Source organism: Giraffa tippelskirchi, chromosome 1 (assembly GCF_054371585.1).
Source record: "Giraffa tippelskirchi isolate mGirTip1 chromosome 1, T2T-mGirTip1v1.2.pri, whole genome shotgun sequence".
NCBI classification, from domain to species: domain Eukaryota; kingdom Metazoa; phylum Chordata; class Mammalia; order Artiodactyla; family Giraffidae; genus Giraffa; species Giraffa tippelskirchi.
Genome location: NC_137275.1, coordinates 86,968,700 through 86,989,189, shown reverse-complemented (window position 1 = coordinate 86,989,189; position 20,490 = coordinate 86,968,700). Strand labels below are relative to the sequence as shown.

The window sequence follows — 20,490 nt, the reverse complement described above, 5'->3', positions numbered from 1 at the left end:
AAAAATCTTATATCCAAACCATGAGCTTGAGACCTTCCCAATACATAATACTTTTCTGATTAGATCAATGATGATATTAATGAATGTGATTGGGGGATGCTCTATAATGAAATACATCAATATTTAGAAGATCTGTATCTAAGTAAATCAATATTTTCTACATGACCAAGGTATAATGTTGTAAAATCATGCATGGGTAGAAGAGACATTAAAAGTGCAAGACAGGTCAGAAAACTGAGTATATTTAGCAGAATACAAAAAGTCCACTGATACATTTTTAGATGCCACATTGCAGCTAAGCTTTAAGAAACTATCACTTGTTGCCAAAGCCAACATGATAATCTAACTGACTTCTATTACACTAGACATTAGAGTTCTGCAAGAATGTAAACCAATACCACTTCTCTCACTAATTTTTTGTTTTTAAAAATACATCTCTTTTACATAGAAATGTTATTTATGTTTATCAGGAGTGAATTTACTATTTTAAAATGAATCAGATTCTTAATTCTACATTTTAATTTCTGACATAATAAAAATCAATAAATTTAACTAACATAAAAGCTCTTTGGGATTATCAAATGTTTTTAAGAATATAAAGTTTCTTGAGAAATAAATGTTTAATAATCATATTATACATAAGAGAAAATGTTCTAAGCCCCACTTGGGGAGAGCCACAAGGGCCAAAGACAGAAATCTGAGCGATACCCTCACCTTCCTACTGTCGCTCAAATGTCCATACATCCAATTTGTCCTTAAGATGTATTATTTTATCCTTTAAGTAGCTTTCTAACTTGTCCTCTTGGATCCATCTCTCCATTAATTCCTTAATTCAGCCACTCATCATTTTTGTCCTGTACCACTGTAGTATCCTCTTGCCCAGTAAGGTAGCCATTACTTGTACACCACACTGCCAGAATAACCCTTCTAGCACCTTAGCCTGATAATATGTTAACAACAATTGAAAGGAATTTGAAAATAGTCCCAAGCAGTTAAAATTCAAACTCCACGAGAGAAAACATGAGAAAGCTGTTCAGACTGCATCTAGTTCAGTCTGTGTTTCTAGCCTCATTACACAAAAACGACACATGAATTATTGTCACTCAAAGCTACATGGTGTGTTCTCAGTGAAACAGATTAGCCCTAGCCTAAGTCCATACTCCCTAAACGTCCACCACCAGTGAAGTTGCTCAGTCGTGTCTGACTCTTTGTGATCCCACGGATTGTAGCCTACCAGGCTCCTCCATCCATGGAATTTTCCAGGCAAGAGTACTGGAGTAGGTTGTCATTTCCTTCTCCAGGGGATCTTCCCGACCCAGGGATCAAACCCAGGTCTCCTGCATTGCAGGCAGACGCTTTACTGTCTGAGCTACCAGGGAAGCATACTCCCTGAATGGGAGAGTTTAAATAAATGAAAACAAGTAATTGAGCCCTGGTGGGCTGCCGTCTATGGGGTCGCACAGAGTCGGACACGACTGAAGCGACTTCGCAGCAGCAGCAGCAGCAAGTCATCTTTGTGACACTACATTTGTGAATAACAGACATTATTAAAAATATGTGACTAGACAAGAGTTACTCAAAGTCTTTCTTTCTAAGCTAGTAAGCAACTATGCAACAATACAGCTGATCAGAAATGATCTGGATGGAATGTTTAAATGGCTGAACAACAATCACCCTACAAAAACCCTATAAAAGGTTTACATTTGCTAACCATTGCAATTAACTGAAAAGTTGTAGTAGACTGAGGTAATGAACTGCACTGTTACTAGTTATGTAACCTGTTTGTAATATAAGAGTTTATGGGTTTGTCTAAAACATTCTTTTTTAGCTGTACATTTATTTCATAATATGGCTTCTCCTGTCTGAACCACTTTATGACTCACTAAATTGAAGGAGAAGGCATTAGAAGAAAGAAAACCAGTAAAGCCAAAACTAGATTTTGTGCCACTTTTCCCCTAACCACATCTGACCAAAGGCCAGCATATAGAAGCACAGTTTATATGGACATCCTTTCCAGGGGGTTTATTACTGGGAATACAGAACATCGTAGTTTCTAACAAAAGAAGTCCCCACAAAAGGTATCCCCAGGGTAGGAATTTGCACAGGAAGCATAATTCAAATGTTTCAATTTAATTAATTACCATAACAAATTTATTTCTAACATGCTATTGTTATTAACATAAACCAGCAAGTTTTCTTACATCTTGAAGTCCATGATAAAAATTAGTTTCTTCTTTGATATGACTCTGAATTCAACTACCTAATATAGTATCATATATGCCAACGAAACATGAAAATTAGTTAAATGACATCTTTTCTATAATGACATGTGCCTACTTATTATCTTTGTTAACTGACATATGATGGGAAAAGTAGAACACAGTCATTTTTTTTTTCTTTTCAGTTAAAAAAACCTGTATGGTTTATTTTGAAAACTGACTAAATCTCAACTGTTTCTAAGTCATCCTTATCTCACATATTTAAGTACAACTTCCTGTTTTACTGGAATTGTTCGAAAGAATTTTTATTTGCGGCATTTTAGAATCACTAAAAACATTTTTTCCTCTTATATCGAATGTCTAAAATTTTCTCTCTATTAATTCACTGAACCTTTACAGATTTTTTATTTAATGGGTGGATTTGGACAATGAAAATGAAATTTGTAAGGGTAAACCAAAGGAAAAAAAGCAATTTTAGGTATTTGGTTCAAATATTCCTGGAGGACATGTCTCAAGATGCATGCTAGAAATCTTAATTAGTTGAAATTTGTAATTGTTCACACTCCTTGTTATACTTGTAGCTAATAACTTTTTTTCAATTTTAAATAGTGTTTCAAGCAATCTATTTACAGAGATATAACAGATTAAAGATTCAATCTCTATCAATCTCTGTATAGGAAATCTAAAATACTACAAATAATAATAATATTTCATTCATGAATGGCTGAATGTCACATAAGAAAATTTCTCAGAAGCCAGAGCAATATATAAGCACAGATTTATAGTGTTGAGGGAATACATTGGAACCCATATTTCCTCTGAGTTTTTCTGCCCATCCTTGGTGGTCCTAGATTCTAAGGAACACCATACTCATTGCAAAGGTGACAAAAATCAAGGCATGAGCAAAGAAAGGGAATCTTCTCATAAGTTGAGATGCTCAGTCTTCTTTTTCAGCCTTGTTCTGGGTGAAACAGAAAAGTAAAAATATTTCTTGAGATTTCCTGAACTAAGAGCATTCACTTGATTGTTGGACCTACACAGGGCCAACCTTAAAAACTGCCAAAAAACTGCAAGCCAAAAATTTAGTTTAAAGTAATCCCAGGCGGAAATTCAACTTCCTGGCAGAAGCAGACTTAAATCTCTTTTCTTTTCTTTTTTTTTTTTTTAAGCAAAATACATTAAAATCAGGCCTCAGTGGAGTTATATAGAGTTCCATGTTATATCAGTTACAATGAAAAAAATATTGAAAGAACAAAAGTCTTAAGGAATAAGGCCAGCAATCCACATATTACTATTTTCAGAAAAAATATAAATAAGTGTCAATATAATTAAAGACATTTTAAAAAGAAAATGAGGTTGTAAAGAAATCAAAGACATTAAGATGGGCCCGGCTTTGGTCAAACACCCAAATGGAACTCTAAGAAATGAAAAATCTAATTGCATGTGATAACTGAAATTAAAAACTCAATGAAGATTCAAAGGCAGCTGAGAAAAGCTGAAGAATCTGTTATCCAAAAGAAAACTCGGAAGAAATTAAGTAAAAAGAAACAGGAGGAACAAAGAGAGGGCAGGTGTGAAAGAGATACACAGAGAATAAGAAGGTCATACATGTGCTTAATCAGGTTGCAGGAGATAACTGGAAGAACAGAGAAGAGGGAAGACGCTCAAAGGTATCAATGCTTTATCAGATTATGAAAAGACAGGGAATCTCAGATCTAAGAAGCTCAAATAATTACACACAGGATAAATTAAAAAGGTAATATCTAGACACATCAGTATAAAACTGAAGAAATTCATACAACAAGAAGATCTTAACAGTTGGTTATTGAGAAAAATAGACTGAAAACAGACAAATGGCTGTTAAGTAGCCAACTTCTCAACAGCAAAATGGATGTGAAACGACAGTAGAATAATATTTTCAAGGACTGACAAAAAATAACTGAACTTCTCTATCCAGTGAGACTATCTTCAACAATGATGCAAATCTGACATTTTTGCAGAAATTGAAACTGAGATGGTTTATTACCAACAGAGCTCACTAAAGACAATCTTTAAAGATATACTTCATGGGAGGAAAAAATGATAGGGAGAGAGTTTAAGATGCAAGAAAGAATGGCATACAAAGAAAATTATAAATTAATAGTTTAAGTTAAACAAATATTGATTCTATAAACATCAAAAATGTGGAAAAACTAAGAAAGAATAATCATCCTGAAAAGTTGGAAAGGAGATGATTACAGTTAAAACATTATAAATGGTGCTTTTATTTTTCAGTGCAAAGATAATAAATATAACAGTTAATAGCTAAAAGTAATTATTAATAATTTACTTGTTAAGTATATATCTAGAAATTCCTAGAATATTATGAAAGAATAAAGTAGCATGCAAATAAAATGAGAGGGACTCAAGCCAAAAGCAGGTAAAAAAAGATGAAAGGAAAGAGAAACATTAAAAAAATGGAACAAAATGAAAGCAATAAATAAGATGGTAAAGTTGAATCCATATGCATCAGATATTAAAATCAATATAAATTTATTATTATATATTAAAAGACTATGATTCTAACACTGAGTTTTTAAAATCCAGCTAGGCACCATTTATCAAATATACACTGAGTATATAAAGATAGAGCACATATATAAAGATAGCTCAAAATAAAAGAATGTAAAAGTTATGCCATATAGATAACAAGTTTGGTCTAATGGCCATAAATTACAGTGCATACCAAATACAGACATAAGCTTTCTTTTCAAGCACACATGGATTTTTCTAGAAAAGTAGTCAAATACAAGACCCTAAATAGAACTCAATAAATTTAAAACTACCTAAATAATAGAGACCACATTCTCTGACGACACAATTTAGAAGTGAATGACAGAAGACAAATTAAACTTGCGGACACAGAAGGTGAAGGAGGGAGGGGGACATGAATTGAGAGAATAGCACTGAAATATACACATTACCATATGTAAAATAAAGAGCTAGTAGAAAGTTGCTGTATAACACAGGGAGTTCAACTCCGTGCTTTGTGACAACCTAGAGGGGTGGAATGGAGCGGGGGAAGTGGGAAGGGGGTTCAGGCAGGACAGGACGTATGTATACTTATGACCAGTTGATGCTGAATGGCAGAAACCAGCACATGGTAAAGCAACAGAAACTGTTCTGTTGTTCTGTTATCCTCTAACAGAAAAAGTACCAATAAATTAAAGCTCATATTTCTGTTTTTCGCTTCCCTGGTGGCTCAGACGGTAAAGTGTCTGCCTGCAATGTGGGAGACCTGGGTTCGATCCCTGGGTTGGGAAGATAACCTGGAGAAGGAAATGGCACCCCACTCCAGTGCCCTTGCCTGGAAAATCCCATGGACAGCGGAGTCTGGTAGGCTATAGCCCATGGGGTCACAAAGAGTCTGACACGACTGAGCAACTTCACTTTCACTTCTGTTTATAATACTTCTAAATAAATCAAAATAAGATTAGAAAACATATGGGACTGAATAATAATGGAAAGCATTATGAGAACCTGTTGGGTATAAATAAAGAAGTACTTGAAGAGAAATTATAGCCTTAAATGTCTTCGTAGAAAGGAAAAATATAAAGATTACATATCTATGAGCTAAGTATTTTTAAAACTGAATGAAATAGAAAAAAGAAATATTATGTATAATGTAAAAATAACTAAAATAGAAAAATACAAAATAGAAAAAAATTTTTAAATTTAAAAGAATTTTCCTTTCCTTTGAAAGGAAAATGAAATTGACAAGCTTTTGGGAAGATGAATTGATATAAAAGAAAAGGAGACAAACATTGATAAATTATCTCAGAAATAAAGAGAGTACACAATTTTATATAGAGCAGATACTTAAAAATAAAGGATTGTTATGAACAATTTTATAATGGCAAACTTTGAAAACAGTGAAATCAGCAAATTCTCAGAAAAATAAAACAACAAAAATGACTCAAATAGAAAACTTAAATGACTGCAGAACCCTTAAATATATTCAACTGAAACATTCAAAGAACAGATAATTAATTCATAATGGAAAAAATAATCTGGCGTCCAACCTCACATTGCACACAGAATTAATTCCAGATGGAGACGGATGTCAGATTTAATGAGAAAGTCAAAAGTTTCCAGTTTTCAGAAGATATCTATATGACCTAAGAGGTAAAGATTTCTTAGACAGGATGTGATAAATAGTAAGCTAAAAGAAAAATAGTGATACACTTAACTGTAGTAAGTTTGTTTATCAAAACTATCAGAAAGTTAAAAACTTAAAAATCCCAAACTCAAACTCTGAGGAGATATTTGTAAACTATATAACCAAATATTTTTAAAGTATCCAATAAACTAAAAGACAAAATGAATAAAAGACATTAAGAAGCATTTCATAGGACAAAATTAGAGATTGAAATCTATGAATATACGCATGTGCAAATATATGAGAAAATGCTAATTAGTAACCAGGATATGCAAGTTAAATCTATGATGAAATACACTTTCACATTCATTAAATCGAGAATTAAAAACTCTGAGTGTACCAAGTATTGAAGAGGATGGGGAAGCATTGAGAACTTACATTTCTATCAGGTAAGTTGGTACAATTGCCCTGGGGAGACAATTTGCATTACTTTTTACATGCATAAATCCTATGAGCACAACTTTCTTTGAGGACATATGGCCCCACACTAAAACTTGTGGACCAGCAGACTTGTACAAAATAATATTCATAGAATAACATTTGTAACTGCATTAATTAAACAAAACCCAAACCCAAAACTTGTATAAGTAGTCACTATTTATTAATATGTGGACAATACAATTGATAGATAAATTGAGGTGCATTCCAACTGTTTCAAACAACAGAGAAGAGATATTGATTTAAATTTCACAAAGCCACTACTTCTAATTCTTTGAGTGATGCTTAATTATCCACCAATAAAGATTATATTCATTAGACAATTAGTTCAGATCAGTGGTTCTTAAGCTTCAGAGTACACTAGCCATAGGGGAACTCATTTAATGTTTATTTCTATGGCTGCTGCTACTTGTTCTTTCATGACTCACTTCCAGAGATTCTACTCATTGGAACTAGAAGGAGCCAGGAATCTCTCATTCTGGCCAGCCCCCTCTGCACACTCTGAACAGTCTGGTAGGGATGGAGAGAGAGCCACAGAGAATAATGATGTGCATTTATTCCTCTTGCTAGTACACAAAGTTGGATCAATGTAGGAAGGGTCCCTTCACTTAATGAAACAATTTGAAAAGATTCCCTTTACTTCATAAAACCAGTACACTTAATTTAACATTTGTAACTTCTTACCTAATAAATAAATAAATAAACTTTGGAAACTACAAACACTTAAGAAATCAGGAGTGTGCTTCTAATTCATTCATCATATTAGAGAAAGCCCAAACACATCAAATTGTGGAAATGAACAACTAGAACCACGAGAAAACAGAATTCCTGCTTGCTTTTAGCGTACTTATCCTTTTGTCCAAATTTACCACGTGTATCTAGGGAGAAAATCATGCTGTTATTTTACAAGCTACAGAGACAGAAACTCTCAGATCTCCTCCTTTCTATTCCCTGAAGGTATTTTTTTCTGAGCTAGTCCAAAGCCTTCAGGCCCTTACCTGCTGATTGGCTTGGGGCCACCCAAGGAGCAGGTGTAAATTCCAAAATAAATGAAGCTATTTTTTGTTATCAGCCTTAGTGACTTAAATCAATTCTTTTCCTGCTTTTTTCTACTTCAATTCCCACCTGTTTTCCTGTTTCCTGAACTCTAACCTCTCCTAGATTTTTACTGTTTACGTGATATTTGACTCACTTCTTTCCTTGACACTCTTTCAGCCTTGAACTTTTCATTCACATCTCTGATCTCTCTTTCTAGCCCAGTCAATAACACCTTGGCCTCTATTTGCAGTCCTAGAGCCCCTGCCTCTCTCCCCCACTCTCAGATGTGGCCTCCCCTCTCCTTCTCCCTTATTTCCCCTCTCTACTTTTGTATTTTTCCCTCTATTTCTCCCTCCCTCCCTTCCTTTCTTTCTTCCTCTCATTTAATCAATACACAGAAAAGTAATGAAACTAGCTGATGTTTATTGAGCATAGACTCTTTGCCAGGAGCTCTTATAAGCACTGTAAATGTATTAAATAATTGAATTATCACAATAATATCAGGTGGACAGTATTATTAAGTCAGCTCTTCCCTATGCCTACTATCCTGGGCTCAGAGGCATGTAATAGGGTTTCTGTGGGAAATACATTTATTTAATATCTGCTTAATTGACAATAGTAAGTTTCTCCTGTAAACATTTACCTTACGCAGAATATCTGGGAAGAAACTCAACGTGAATTTATGATTCCTAAACATCATTTTATGGTTTTGAACTACTCAATTTTTCTAAGACACAGCATACAACAAGCCAGAGTATAAGACATAAGACATGGTATTTGACATAAAGGGCTAAAACATTATGTAGAAGAAAAAAGTCAGTAAACAATACAGAGGAAACATGACTTTTCATGCCAGATGACTTACCCAACCCCATCCCACAGTAAGAATGGCAGTAAAATGCTATATTATTACATACAAAATAGACATGTGGAAGCTCTATGAATGCTACCTACAGGGTAGTTAGGTCTAGCTTCACAGTGCATGCACTAAACTATGTCCTCCTTCAAAAGCCACCACCTCTCAAAGATGCACAACTATCAGTTTACTTTGCTTTTTATTCATCTCTTAGAAGAGAAGGCAATGGCACCCTACTCCAGTACTCTTGCCTGGAAAATCCCATGGATGGAGGAGCCTGGTAGGCTGCAGTCCATGGGGTCGCTAGGAGTCGGACACGACTGAGCGACTTCACTTTCACTTTTCCCTTTCATGCACTGGAGAAGGAAATGGCAACCCACTCCAGTATTCTTGCCTGGAGAATCCCAGGGATGGCGGAGCCTGGTGGGCTGCCGTCTATGGGGTCACACAGAGTCGGACACGACTGAAGCGACTTAGCAGCATCTCTTAGAATGTGCTTACCTTTGTTCATCTCTTAGAATATGGTTACTTTGCTTTTTTTCATCTCTTAGAACTACAGATATGTATAGTAGATAACTCAGGATATTTAGCCAATAATTATACACACACACACACACATACACATATATACATCTTTGTAAACAGATGTATCTGTCTACATGTATGTGTGTGTTGTGCATATGCATGCCAGTTGACATCATGCCCCATTACTCCTAAATATTTCCTAGCAGGGATATTTTCTTGCATATCATCTCACAATTCAAAATTCTGACAATTGAACATTGTGCAATGCTACTATCTACTACCTGTGTGCTCAGTCACTCAGTCGTGTCTGACTCTTTGTGACACCACGAACTGTAGCTGTCCAGGCTCCTCTGTCCATGGGATTTTACCAGGCAAAAATACTGGAGTGGGTTGCCAGGTCCTACTCCAGAGGATCTTCCCAACTCAGGGATCAAACCCGCGTCTCCTACTTTGGCAGATGTATTCTTCACCACCGAGCCACCTATCCTTTCTCCATTGGATGCTCTTTGCTCCTTACCGAAAATTAACTGTCCATATACATGTAGGTTTATTTCTGAGGTCTCAATTCTGTTTTATTGATCTGTGCTTATTTTGAGCCAGAACCATACTGACTTTATTATTAGAGCTTTGTAATATAGTTTGATGTCAGCAAGTGTAATATGTCTAGCTTTGTTTTTCTTTCTCAATATTGTTTGAACTATCTGGAATGTTTAGCGGCTCCATCCAAATTTTAGAATTACTTGTTCTAGTTCTGTGAAATATATCATTTGGTACTTTGATAGGGACAGTAATGCATCTGTAGATTGCTTTGGGTAGTACAGACATTTTTATGAAATTAATTATTTCAATCCATAAGTAAAGAACATAGTTTCATATATTTGTGTCTCCTTAATTTTCTTCATTAGTGTCTTACAGTTTTCAGTGTACAGGTCTTTCACCTCCTTGGTTAAATTTAAAATATTGAGTATTTAATTCTTATGATGAAATTTTAAATGGGATGGTTTTCTTAATTTTTCTTTCTGACATTTATTTATTAGTGTATAGAAACACCACAGATATATGTATGTTGATTTCATATCTTGGAAATTTACTGAATTAATTAATTAGTTCTAGCAGTATTCTTGCCTGGAGAATCCCAGGGACGGCGGAGCCTGGTGGGCTGCCGTCTATGGGGTCGCACAGAATCGGACACGACTGAAGCAACTTAGCAGCAGCAGCAGCAGCAGCAGTTTTTTGGTGGAGTTTTTAGGGTTTTCTACATACAGCGTTATGTGATCAGCAAATGGTGACAGTTTTACTTCTCCTTTTCTTATTTGAATAACTTTTCTTTTTCCTGCCTAAATCTGAGGCTAGAATTTCCAAAACTATGTTGAATAAAAGTGGCAAGAGAGTCCACTTTATCTTGTTCCTAATCTTAGAGGGAAAGGGTTCAGATTTTCACTGTTGAGTGTGATGTTACTAAAAGTTTATCATGTATGAGCTTTATTATATTGAGGTATGCTCTCTCTCAACACATTTTGTTTAGAATTTTTATCATATGTATATTTTGAACTTTGTCAAATGTTTTTTCTCCACCTATTGAAATGATCATATAAATTTTATCCTTCATTTTGTTAATGTAATGCGTCATGTTGAATAATTTGGATATTGGACCAGACAGATATTATACCATCTTTGCATTTCTGGAATAAATCCCTCTTGATCATGGTGTATCATCCTTTTAATGTATTGTTGTATTAATTTTGCTAATGTTTTGTTGATGATTTTTGCATCCGTATTCATTAAGGATATTGGCCTGTAATTTTCTCTTTTTTTGTGGTGTCATTGTCTGGTTTCAGTGTCAAGGTAATGCTGGCTTTGTAAATTGTCTTTTGAAGTTTTCCTGCCCCTAAAATTTTTTAGAAGAGTTCAAAATGGAGAGGTACTAAATCTTCTTTGAATGTTTTACAGAATTCATCAGTATTGGTGACTTTGGTGAAACATATTGGTCCTAGGCTTTTTAACATAGTTTCAACTTCCTTACTAATAATCAGTCTATTTGTGTTTTCTATTTCTTTCTGATTTAGTCTTGAAAGATTGTATGTTTCTAGGAATTAATCCATTTCTTTTGAGTTGTTCAATTTGTTGGCATATAATTGTGGTAGCCTCATGATCCTTTGTGAATCCTTTGTGGATCTTCTAACTTCTCTTTCATGTCTGATTTTATTTATATGAGGTCTTTTTCTCTTTCCTGGTTAGTCTATCTAATATTTGTTGATTTTGTTTATTATTTAAAAGAACTAGTTCTTAGTTTCATTGATCTTTTCTATTGTTTTTTTTCTCTAATACATTTCTCTGATATTTTCTTCTTTCTACTAATTTTTGGTTTTATTTGCTTTTTTTTTCCAATTCCTTTTGTAAAGTTAGATTGTTTATTGGGGATTCTTCTTGCTTCCTGATGTAGGCCTATATTGCTGTTGACTTCCTCCTTAGAAGCATTTTTGCTGCACCCCACGGATTTTGATATATTCTATTTCTGTTTTCATTTATCTCTAGGAGACATGTCATCATCTCCTTTGATATCTTTGATGACCCACTGATTGTTCAATAGCATGTTGTTTAAGCTCCACATTTTTGTGGGGGTTTTTTATTTTTTCTTATGATTGATTTCTAGTTTCCTACCTTTATGATTGGAGAAGATGCTTGATATGATTTCATTCGACTTTAACTTATAGAAACTTTATGACCTAACATGTAATCTATTCTTGAGACTGTTTTATGTGCTCTTGAAAAAAATGTTAATTCTGATGCTTTTGAATGGACTGTTCAATATATATATCTACTAAGACTCGCTGTGGCACAGCCCAACTGCCACAGCACACTGGTGGGCAGAGATAGCTCTGGCCTGGTTTCAAGGTTCAGCTGTGGCACAGGAGTAGGTGTGGCTCTCAGTAGGGCATGCCCGCTGTGGTGACAGGTTGGAGGGAGAATTAAAAAATGGCAACTACCAGTGACAGCATTAGCAAGGTAGCCTGAGGCCACCCACACACAAAAATGTTTCCTGCCAGTGTCTTAGTCTCTGGGGAGCATCTCAACTGGTTCCTGCCTCCCTGGCAGATGCTTCAGATGTTTCAAGATTAGTAAGTGGGTCCCCTCTCCTATCGACCATATGTTTTTCAATCTGGTATTTCTGCACTGGTTTTCATATCAAGTGTGTTGTGTGGGAGCCCTTTATGAGCAGGTTTCTATTTCCTACAATTCTATAGTTTTCTTGGACATATTCCCTGTTGAGCCAAGTGTATGGTCCTTTTACCCTTTGTTGTTCATCCAGTTTTCAGGTCCCTTGCTTAGGCAACTATTCCAAATACAGGTGTATTAATAGATGTGCTTGATCCATGGGAAAAGGTAAATTTAGGATTTTCCTACACTGCCATCTTTACTCTTCCAAATTTCAGATTTTGTAATCTTGACAGAAATACCACAATAAACCTGCTCATCATTAACAAAGTGAAACTTGACTGCACCAGTAAACATTTATAAACTTAGAAACACAATTTGTATTCTTCTACTATTTTTTTGATATTCAAAATGCTAAAATATTTTAGAAAGAAAGCAGCATTACATTTTTGAAACAAAATAATGAGGAAAAGAAATTGTCAAAAATAATTACAAAGAATATAATGAGAGTTATAAATAAGCAATAATAAAAATTTAATAGAATTAGAGATGAGGTGTATATTTTCAAAAGAATAGATCTGAGATGAATTCATTAATAAAGCACCTTTTCAATGAATCTTGAAGGATGGGTAGGATTTCAATCAAAAATATGGGGAAAGTTAGTTACTCCACATAAAGAAGGCAGCATAAGAGCAATGGTTTTAAGAAAAAAACGGGAGACTGTGTTCAGTGGAAGGTGATGCAATTATCCTAGTGTACAGCACATGCCTATACTAATGGTAATGACAGAAATGGCTTGAACATCTACGTTAGTGCCATGCTTTTGAGGAGCTGAAAGGCCATGTAAAATGGATGGACTTCATTTGAAGGCCATGAGACCTCACTGACCAACAAACCAGAGCTTTTACAGCAATACATAGCTCAGAGGAGAGGAAAGAAAAACATGCTTCTGTATTATTTATTTCAATGCATTGTGGTATTACTATTTTTCCTGTTTTGTTTCTCCAACAACTCTACTGTTACATTGCTATTCATAATTTAATGATTCCTATTTTACATTATCAAAGTTAAATATTTGAAATCTTTGGTTTGGTAATATAAAAACAAAATCAAAATGTTAAAGTTTTTCATGAAGTATTAGCAGCTCTCCCATTACTATTACATCTACAATTCAACAATGAAGAAAGTATGAAAATATGAAATAAATATGAACATCATATTTTCATATGTATATAAAATATGATAAAATACAGGTTAGAGAGAGCTGACTCAAGTGTTGATAACAAGCCAGAATGCTTAAAAGATATGAGAAGAAAGAAAAAGAAAGGAAGGAGACCCAGTAGATGAGCTGGGATCACAGGAACTGGTATGCATTCTTTTAAGGGAAGGATTCATAACCAGCAAAATACATAATGGTAACACTCAGAAATGTTAGTTGATTTTATATAGATTTGAGATCATATAATTCATATTACATATAAACTATACTGCATGAAACCTATACATGTGAAAAGATTAGAAGGAGAAAACAAGATAAAGATCCAAAAATAAACAGACAGAAGACAGAAAAAGGAAAACATGGTCAAATTGGTTATACTACATACAGAAAGGTGGAAAACATACACAGGTTTGTATTATTCCCAGTTTGTGAATGAAGGAGACAGGAAATTAAGATTTCTTCATTTGTTAAATAGAAATAAAACACTCATATTAAACATGAATTACTGTAACTTTTTTCATAATTTTAACATTAAAAAGTTTTCCAGAGTCTTGATTAATTATAAAATATCTTTCTCTTTCATTAAGTTTTATAAAATTTCCCTGATTTGTCTTTCTTATGTGAATATATTAGAACAGGTAATTATTTCCAAGACTTTTCTGGCTTTTTTATTATTCTCTTTATCATATAATGTGCCTGAATAATAAGTTTCCTTTCTTCCTGTATAATTCTCTATGGCATACAAGGCAAATAGAAAAAGGACACTAAAATTGAATTTTACATCTTTCATACTAATTAACTCATTTTTTTAAAAAACAGCCTTTATGTGTTCGACACAAATGGCAACAGATAAAAATAATTTAGCACAACATTCAAGTGGTTTACTAAAACAAATTATTATTGCATAACCACAGCAATTAATATCAATTTTTTCAAGTGACTCAACCAATACATAAAGTTATTTTAGGCATGCTTAGCCAATTGCTTATCGATCTGTATCTTGATTGCATGCTTATAGTTTCAGAAAAATTCATCTTTGAATGTCTTTTTTCACACAATATTATTATACTTACTATTTTTTAGGTACATCTAAGCTATTATAGAACTGGATATGGAACAACAGACTGGTTCCAAATAGGAAAAGGAGTACATCAAGGCTGTATATTGTCACTCTGCTTATTTAACTTATATGCAGAGTACATCATGAGAAACGCTGGGCTGGAAGAAGCACAAGCTGGAATCAAGATTGCTGGGAGAAATATCAATAACCTCAGATATGCAGATGACACCACCCTTATGGCAGAAAACGAAGAAGAACTAAATCCTGATGAAAGTGAAAAAGGAGAGTGAAAAAGTTGGCTTAAAGCTTAACATTCAGAAAACTAAGATCGTGGCATCTGGTTCCATCACTTCATGGCAAATAGATGGGGAAACAGTGGAAACAGTGGCTGACTTTATTTTTGGTGGCTCCAAAATCACTGCAGATGGTGATTGCAGCCATGAAATTAAAAGATGATTACTCGTTGAAGGAAACTTATGACCAACCTAGGCAGTATATTAAAAAGCAAAGACATTACTTTGTCCACAAAAGTCTGTCTAGTCAAGGCTATGGTTTTTCCAGTAGTCATGTATGGATGTGAGAGTTGGACTTGGAAGAAAGCTGAGAGCTGAAGAAATGATGCTTTTAAACTGTGGTGTTGGAGAAGACTCTTGAGAGTCCCTTGGACTGCTAGGAGATCCAACCAGTCCATCCTAAAGGAGATCAGTCCTGGGTGTTCACTGGAAGGACTGATGTTGAAGCTGAAACTCCAATAATTTGGCCACCTATGAGAAGAGCTGACTCATTGGAAAAGACCCTGATGCTGGGAAAGATTGAGGGCAGCAGGAGAAGGGGCGACAGAGGATGAGATGGTTGGATGGCATCACTGACTCAATGGACATGAGTTTGAGTGAACTCTGGGAGTTGGTGATGGACAGAGAGGCCTGGCGTGCTGTAGTTCATGTGGTCACAAAGAGTTGGACAAAACTGAGCAATGGAACTGAACTGAACTGAAGCTATTATAAGAAATCAGTGTAAAAGCTGAATATGGGAGGATGAAAGCTAACAATGTCTTCAAAAATAGTCCTATGTTGTCCATAAGCTATAAGATTTTTTCCTATCAAATATCAATAGGAATACAATTTGAAAATATAGTTGACATAGCCACTCAATGGTACTCATCATAAGGCAAAACAACTAAAACAACAATAAGGTATGCCCCAATATTTTTACACAATAGTGATATCATAATATAAGTGGCAAATACAATTTGAATTCTTCAAGGAAGCAAAAATAATGAGTGTGGAAAACCACTCAAAATTTTGCCACAAATTTTTAGTGTTCCTCTGTATCAGAGGAGACAATTAGAATAAAATTACTCACATCTTATGTTCTTATGTGTATTTTACTGTAATAAATGTTTTATCATTTCCAATTGCAACATTTTTCCTTTTCAAGTAAAAATACAAAAGGTACTTGGGGAATACTAAACAAAATAAAAAGTAACAGATTATTAGATATTAGAGGACTACTAGTTTGGAAATCATAGTGTAGGGTCAACATTTCCCCATTTTTATTCCTGCAAATCATCCCAAAACATAGAGAATGAGAAACAATTATGCAAATGTCCTATTCACTGAAAATAGCAAACAGTGACATCTTAGACCTCCAGGTCAACAGAATGGTTCCAAAATCATATTTCAAAAAGAGCTAACAAACATAGATTTCTTTAAGGCTAGAGGTCATGCCTTTCTATATTGTAGACAAGATGCAACAGTTTCAGGTAGAAGCATCTGTGAAAGTGGTTTGGTTCCAAAAAGCAGAAAAAGTGAGGCTAAATGAAGAACTATACAGAAAAGACAAATCTGTAGAAAGCAGTCTATGTCTGTGAAAACAAAGTAAAGTCTTCATTGTGGGGTTGGGGAAGAACAAATAACAAAATACACATTCTCTATCTCCATTGGCTAGACCAAGAAAAACTCACTTTGTTCAGTGATACAAAAGGAAAACTGGACCAGCACAGGATCCATATGAAGGTAACTATGAGAGAAAGAGCAAACCAACTGCACATAAAGAATCACATAGTAAAATCACATTGCCATAAAGTTAGAAAATTGTGACCAAGCATTTTTCCATGAATTTTTAAAATGTAATGAATTATGATCACCCTTTTGAAACAATTATACAATGGAGAAATCAAGGTGTTAAGGAGAAGATAAGAACAAGAAATTCATTGCAAACTTCCTGTGTTCAACCAAATGTTAAAATCAAGTAAAGCCAATACAAAAATGAAGAAGAAATTTGAAATAATACAGGGGAAGAGAGAGTACAGAAAATATAAGAATGTAGCAAGGACTGAAATGATGAATACAAGCTAAGTATTAATAAATTGATATTAATAAAGAATCAAAAAGAATTAGAAACTGTAGAGTATATTAAGACAAAATAAATCAAACATACATATAAAAGGAATCTCTGAAAATCATAATAATAAGATAGAGCAAACATTTAAAAACAGAAGCCAAGAAATTATGCCTGAAATAAGAAGAATATTGAATCTATGTCTTGCAGTAAAGAGCCCCCCTCCCAAAAAAAAGAAAAAGGGAAACTAAAACAAAAGCTAACCATTTCCCTGGGCAAAACAGTCCAAAACATTAAGGAGAAGGATAACATTCTAGTGACATCACTAGACTTCACATATAAAGAAAGAAACCTTTAGTCAGCCAGGCAAATAAGAATTCCCTAAATTCTCCAATGCTAGAAGAAAGAAGAGCAACATGGTTCTCAGTCAAACTGTACTTCATGTATAAGGCTAGAGACAAACGCTTTGGAAGATGCAAGATTTCAGGCACAATTCTTCCAAGGGCCTTTGCTCAGCAATCTACTAGAGGTGATTTTCATCTAAGAGTTGGTTAAAATCAATAACAAACTTCCAACAAAGTAAGCACCTGTTGGAAGCAAATCCTCCCCAAGTGAACACTGGAGGCTTCAGGTGATTTACAGCTCCAGACAGCTCCACTGAAACCTCAGGACATCTCCTGATCCAGAACCTCCCAGCTAAGTGGCTCCTAGATTCCTAAGCCACAGAAACTGTGACAGCACCGCTGTCTGAAGTCGTTAAATCTGAAGATAACCTATTATGCAACAACAGATAATCAAAACAAGGCTTTGCTGTTGCTTAGTCGCTCAGTCGTGTCTGACTTTTTTGTGACCCCACAGATTGTAGCCCCCACAGGCTCCTTTGTCCATGGGATTTTCCAGGCAAGAATACTGGAGTGTGTTGCCAAAACTAAGGCTTAAAAAGTGTGGAATCCCTATTTTCCAGCTTCTTTCTTGCTGGAAAACAGGGAGAAGATTTTTTTAAAAGAGAGTTTTTGATGTTCTGTGAGTCCCACCATCCTCCATGGGTTATCACCATCCTCCCGCACAGGGACAAGGGGTTTCAGCAAAGCTTTTGGGATAGGTGTTCTCTGACTTTAAAAAGCACCAAGAATCGTGTTCGACCCATGTTTGGAAATGCCTAAAGGCAAGAGGCTGCGGTGCAGTGCTGCTCTGTGGGCGGGATGAGGGTAGCTTCATGGGGAATGGCGTGTGTGCCCAGGGTTTGTCAGGGAAAAAGAAAAACGAATGAGTTTATACACAGATGTGGGCCAAGTGGGAGAAAGGGCCAGCAGGAGATAGTTTAGTGTTTTTGATCAAAAGAGACATATAAGAAAACTGGAGAAATTAATATTAAGAATATATATGGGATGGACCACCACAGTTAGGAGCTTAGAGGAGAGAAAATGGTGAGAAATGTCCCCAGGGAATGAGGGGATCTCCAGGAAGCCTAGAAATATGCTCCAAGAAGAGCCAGCACTTAATATCTGATATGGCTTTAGAAAATAAGGACACCAGAACTTCTCTGGAGGAGAGGAAACCATAACTGGAGCACTGGAAGTTAAAGGCAAAGGCAAGGTAAGAAAACCATGGGACCAGCTGAGCACAGCAGACCTCCCACACCAAGGCTGAAGCCCTGGGCCAGGGAGAAGCTTTAATGACAGGAAGCTTCCGAGTTTTAACTATCATATTAAAATGTAATTAATTAATAAGCAGGTCCTTATGTTCTGCCCCATTAATTCAATGCTTCAATGATAACAAAGATAACAGTATTTCTTATCATAGAAATGATATCATACAATTATCAGCACAATGAAAATTCTGCAATTCTAACCCAGACCTTCAAACCTCTGATTGCCACTGACTACTACTGTCTGCTAATACTCGAGTAGACAATATCAACTCAAGCCTCACTAGTTAACCAAGAAAGCAGCTTCCAGAACCAAACTGACATATAACCTAGCATATTGTTCTACAAAGTATGATCTCCTGCAAGCTGCCCTAAGGTATATGTTTATAAACCATTTTTTGAACAACTTACAAACCTTGTCTGGAATAAAGCTAAAATTAAGAATATTCATGAATTTTGAGGAAAGTATAATACACTGTTAAATAAATTCGGATTTCCTTTTTCTTTTCTTTAGTTCTACTGTCAAATATTCATTGGTTCAAAAAAAACTTTCAATTTTTTAACTAAAAATTAAACAAACAAAAACAAATAAATAAGATTTGGCAATGCTACCTTCGAATAAGATACTCTCAATTACAGAGATGTAGTCTTCAGGCTCCTGCTCAGTTGAGATCTCCCATCTGCTTCTAGAGATATTTAATAATTTGTAGAGTTGATCTGAACTCTTCATCCCACACAGCAGAGTGACCACACTTTCTGGTGAATGAAGTATGTTTTTCAGAAATTGGCCTTTCTTTGGAGATAGGTTTTCAAGCAGGCTATTTGATAATATCAAAAGTTTACACTTGTAGGAGTTTAAATTCAGCAATTCCAAATCCCGAAGAGAGCAATTCTCCAAGCAATATAAAAGGGTTGCTTCTGTCTTCACAACATGTGAGAAAACTTCTTTCAAGTACAGAGCCCATTCCTCAGCATCTCCTTCATATATCACGATGATGTCTTTTGCATTTGCTGGAGAAGAGAAAATAATGTATTAATTTTCTTATATTGACAGGCTAAAAGCAGATTATAACATCAGCTCTCAAAGAATTAAATGTACTTCTTATGAAATATGTTAATTTGTTTATGTGTGTGCACGCAAAATCACTTCAGGCGTGTCCAACTCTTTGCGACCCTATGGACCACAGCCCACCAGGCTTCTCTGTCCATGGGATTCTCCAGGCAAGAATTCTAGAGTGGGTTGCCATGCCCTCCTCCAGGGGATCTTCCCAACCCTGGGTTTAAACCTGCATCTCTTAATTTCCTGCACTGTCAGGCAGGTTCTTTACCACTGTGCCACTTGGGAAGCCCTTAATTTGTATACCAGAGACCAATAATATGATTTGAAGTATCCTCAAAATAACCCTATGGGATTAAAATAATTCTTCAGATGCAACACAGAGTTCATACTTTGAGCAAGTGTACACTGTACTCACTGAACAAGTGTGAATCTAGGAAGCTCTACTGAAGTAAATGAGAGGCCTTGAGATAGAATGGAAAGACTATCCTGTGGCATTAGGAGTGCTGGGCTACCAAGCATGTCTCTACCAGTAACCATGTAATTTTAACTAGATTTACCTACTTAATTCCTTTCAGTCATTGTTTCTTCACCATCTAAATGAAGGTTTTGGTGTGTTTTATTTTTTAAATAAGCCCTACCTCATGAATCAGATTATTCTGAGAAGAAATAAGAGAATATATATTAGAGGACTTGAAAATACTTCTTCCAGGTAAAGATGGGTACATCAAGACAG

The 20,490-nt window shown here is 35.2% G+C and overlaps 1 protein-coding gene across 2 annotated transcripts in view; it reads right to left on the bottom strand.

The window, feature by feature from the left end:
* The window catches only part of BANK1 (B cell scaffold protein with ankyrin repeats 1), a 320,374-nt gene that overhangs the window by 262,021 nt on the left and 37,863 nt on the right, over positions 1-20,490 (bottom strand). For both annotated transcript variants that reach the window (XM_081597071.1, XM_081597082.1), the window contains exon 2: positions 19,310-19,708. In XM_081597071.1, coding sequence (XP_081453197.1) covers positions 19,310-19,708 — 399 coding nt within the window. The remainder of the gene's footprint in view (positions 1-19,309; positions 19,709-20,490) is intronic.